Source organism: Nansenia antarctica (genome assembly GCF_963989245.1).
Source record: "Nansenia antarctica genome assembly, chromosome: 2".
In the NCBI taxonomy this organism is placed as follows: Eukaryota; Metazoa; Chordata; class Actinopteri; order Argentiniformes; family Microstomatidae; genus Nansenia; species Nansenia antarctica.
Genome location: NC_137675.1, coordinates 57,125,530 through 57,128,596, shown reverse-complemented (window position 1 = coordinate 57,128,596; position 3,067 = coordinate 57,125,530). Strand labels below are relative to the sequence as shown.

Genomic DNA, 3,067 nt, shown 5'->3' with positions numbered 1-3,067 from the left:
TTAATTATCACCAGTAGCTATAAAGTAACCCTCGTGATGCTTATTATTTAATTGAGCTTTTATGATGCACAGCTTAAGATGCTTATGATGTCCTCAAAAATATGCCGAACTCATGTGACACGGTTATCCCCTTAATCTTTAAGACAGCCTGGTCAGTCTGGATTTAAGTAGCGATGACCATAATCTGACTCAGCACCGAGGGGGGTTGTCAGGGTGAGAAAGACAGCCAGAACAAACCACAGTAGATTTTCTGACATTTTCCGAGAGAGAGGGAAAGACAAAACAAGAGAACATTCTCCCTTCACTTCAGTGCGTTTTGCAGCATGGGGAATTCTAAGAGTGGCGCGCTGTCTAAGGAGCTTCTGGAGGACCTCAAGTTGAATACTAAGTACACAGAAGCTGAGCTGTGCACCTGGTACCAGTCCTTCCTCAAGGAGTGTCCCAGTGGCAGGATCAGCAAGGAGCAGTTTGAGGGTATCTACGCTAGCTTCTTCCCGGATGCAGACCCTACTGCGTACGCACGTCATGTCTTCAGGAGTTTTGACACCAACGCAGATGGAACTCTGGACTTTAAGGAGTACATTGTGGCACTGCATCTAACCTCTGGAGGCAAGACTCTGCAGAAGCTGGAGTGGGCCTTTGCCCTCTATGATGTGGATGGGAATGGCACCATCAGCAAAAATGAGATTCAAGAGATCGTTAAGGTATGAAAGCAAAAGTTAACTGTTGTTTGAGTAAGCAATGAGGGTGATACAGCTGTCTCAGCCATAATAACCATGTGTGAAATGGACATAAGCACAAATATTTGTTACAACCCCAAAATGTAATGATGTATTGTAAATAACAAATAAAAAATAAAACCCCAAACACCTCTAACTTTTTAGATGGTGTAATTGAAAACATTTGTTAAAATATCACTAAACTATAGGTACTGTATAGGAAATATATGGGAGATGAAAGATAAAGCTTTTCATTAGTTGAAGAGAGTGAATCGTGGATCAGAATGCATTATACTTGGGCAAAGTTTTAATGTATTCTATATCCTAATTCTATGTCCATCTTTACAGTACATGTAAATGTTTCATTGATGATAGAAATGTTAAAAACATTTTCCACACTGTGTATGATTGCTTCCATAGTCAATATTCAATATGATCCCTGAAGAGGACCAAAAGCACCTGCCTGAAGATGAGGACACTCCAGAGAAAAGAGCAGAGAAAATCTGGGAGTTCTTTGGAAAAAAAGATAATGGTAAAATTGAGCTAAAACAGCAGCTATCAAAATATGATGAATATTAACTTTAATATTGCATCTGTGGCTGTTTCTGACATTTAATTTAAAGGCAGATTCCACAAACAAAAGCAAATGTTGTCGTTGTGATGCTGATTAATAAGCAGACTAATGTTTATTTATTTATTTATTTAATTTGCAGATAAGATTGCAGAGGGGGAATTCATTCAAGGAGTGATGGACAACAAGGACATTCTGAGGTTGATACAGTACGATGAGCCACAGAAAATCAAGGACAAACTGAAGGAAAAGAAGCAATAACTTTCTGACAAAATATTTCTTTCTAAAAGACTGTTCAAAGCTTCACTGTTTACATACACCAAACTCCTGCTGTACATGACCTGGGCTGCTTGTGCACTAGACTAGACAACATACTGAACATGTCATATTATCCAGGTGCAGCACATTGTGATGCATGACTGCTGGATCTTCATCCTACACACATTTATTTGACTAACTGTCTTTTTCCTCTCTAGAATTATGGGTATTTTTCGATTCCCTTGTGTACGCACTGCCGTATGTTCTCTAAGGTCCCGGGGGGTATTCCATTAATGTCGCTAGAGGAAAATCCAGGCTTATCCAGTCTCGCAAGACTTGCCAAAATAAGCCTGGATTTTCCTTTAGCAACGTTGATGGAATACCCCCCTGGTCCCTGTACACAATCCCGAGCAGCTGACGGGTTCACACTAGGGGCCCATTAGTCTAATAGAGAGAAAGCCAGGGAAAGAGCTCCTTATCAGGCTCAAGTTAACTGTCAACCAATCCCATTAGAATCTTAATGTCAGTTGAGACAAATCCTTGCAGAGGTTTCTAGTGAGGGCAATACAGGGACATTACTTACCAGGACTGAGGCCTCATACAACTCAACAATGTTCAACTGGTGGTTAAAAGATAAGAATACATTATTGAGAGCTACAGTACTATTTTCTGTCTTGAATTGTGTAATGTTATGTTATGAATATGTTTGTTGTTAACATGTTGTTAATAGGCTAAGTGGCAGGAACAGCTGGTAGTTCAGAATGTTTTACACCCAGAAATGATACGCTTCGTTACCATGTTGGGGAGAGTATGCAGTACCAGAAATGGGTCAACATTTTAGCACATTTCTCCCCTCTCCTACCATTCACTCAAAAGATATGCCTTCTTGATTTTAGATGAAGATCCAATAGAGAGTTTACCTTTCATGCACTGAACATCAACTCTAAATACACAACTTGTGTACTGTAACTTCACATGATAATTTAGATTGATCAAAAGATGAAGATAGACAGATCTTACCATATGTTGCATTACATTTTGTTGACTCAATCCATTACAAGTGATAATAGCTACATATTGTATGCGCTTTCACATTGTTTTGCTTGATCCTGAGGCAATGAGATATCTTTCTTGGTTTTAATGGCTTTTATGTTTTTAATCAACTTGTATTAAGATGTGTACAGTTGCTGTTACAGTACATGTTTTTAAGACAACATTGCCCTGTATTTCAAATGTTGTATTGTATTAAACATTGTATTAATTGAAACTTAATCATGGTTTATTTTGTATGCCAGACATACTGTAGAGCAGAGTACCTGTGCTGTTATAATGTATATTGAACACAACACCAAACAACTGGAAACTATACCAATGACTCCATCACCTTTATCTCGACTGAGGAGTGTCCTGCTCATGTTAAATGATTGATTACATGAGCAGCATGCACTCCAATCATATCTTTGTCATCTCAGGACGGATCTGGCCAAGCTGTTGGGTATTATCCAAAAATACAGAGCTT

The 3,067-nt window shown here is 38.8% G+C and overlaps 1 protein-coding gene across 1 annotated transcript; it reads left to right on the top strand.

Moving 5' to 3' along the window:
* Nucleotides 1–323: 323 nt before the first annotated feature.
* On the top strand, nt 324–1,551 carry rcvrna (recoverin a; the record flags this gene model as incomplete). Its single annotated transcript, XM_080523966.1, has 3 exons — nt 324–704; nt 1,140–1,251; nt 1,433–1,551. The coding sequence occupies 3 exons, from the start codon at nt 324–326 to the stop codon at nt 1,549–1,551; spliced, it is 612 nt and encodes a 203-aa protein (XP_080380092.1).
* Nucleotides 1,552–3,067: the final 1,516 nt, after the last annotated feature.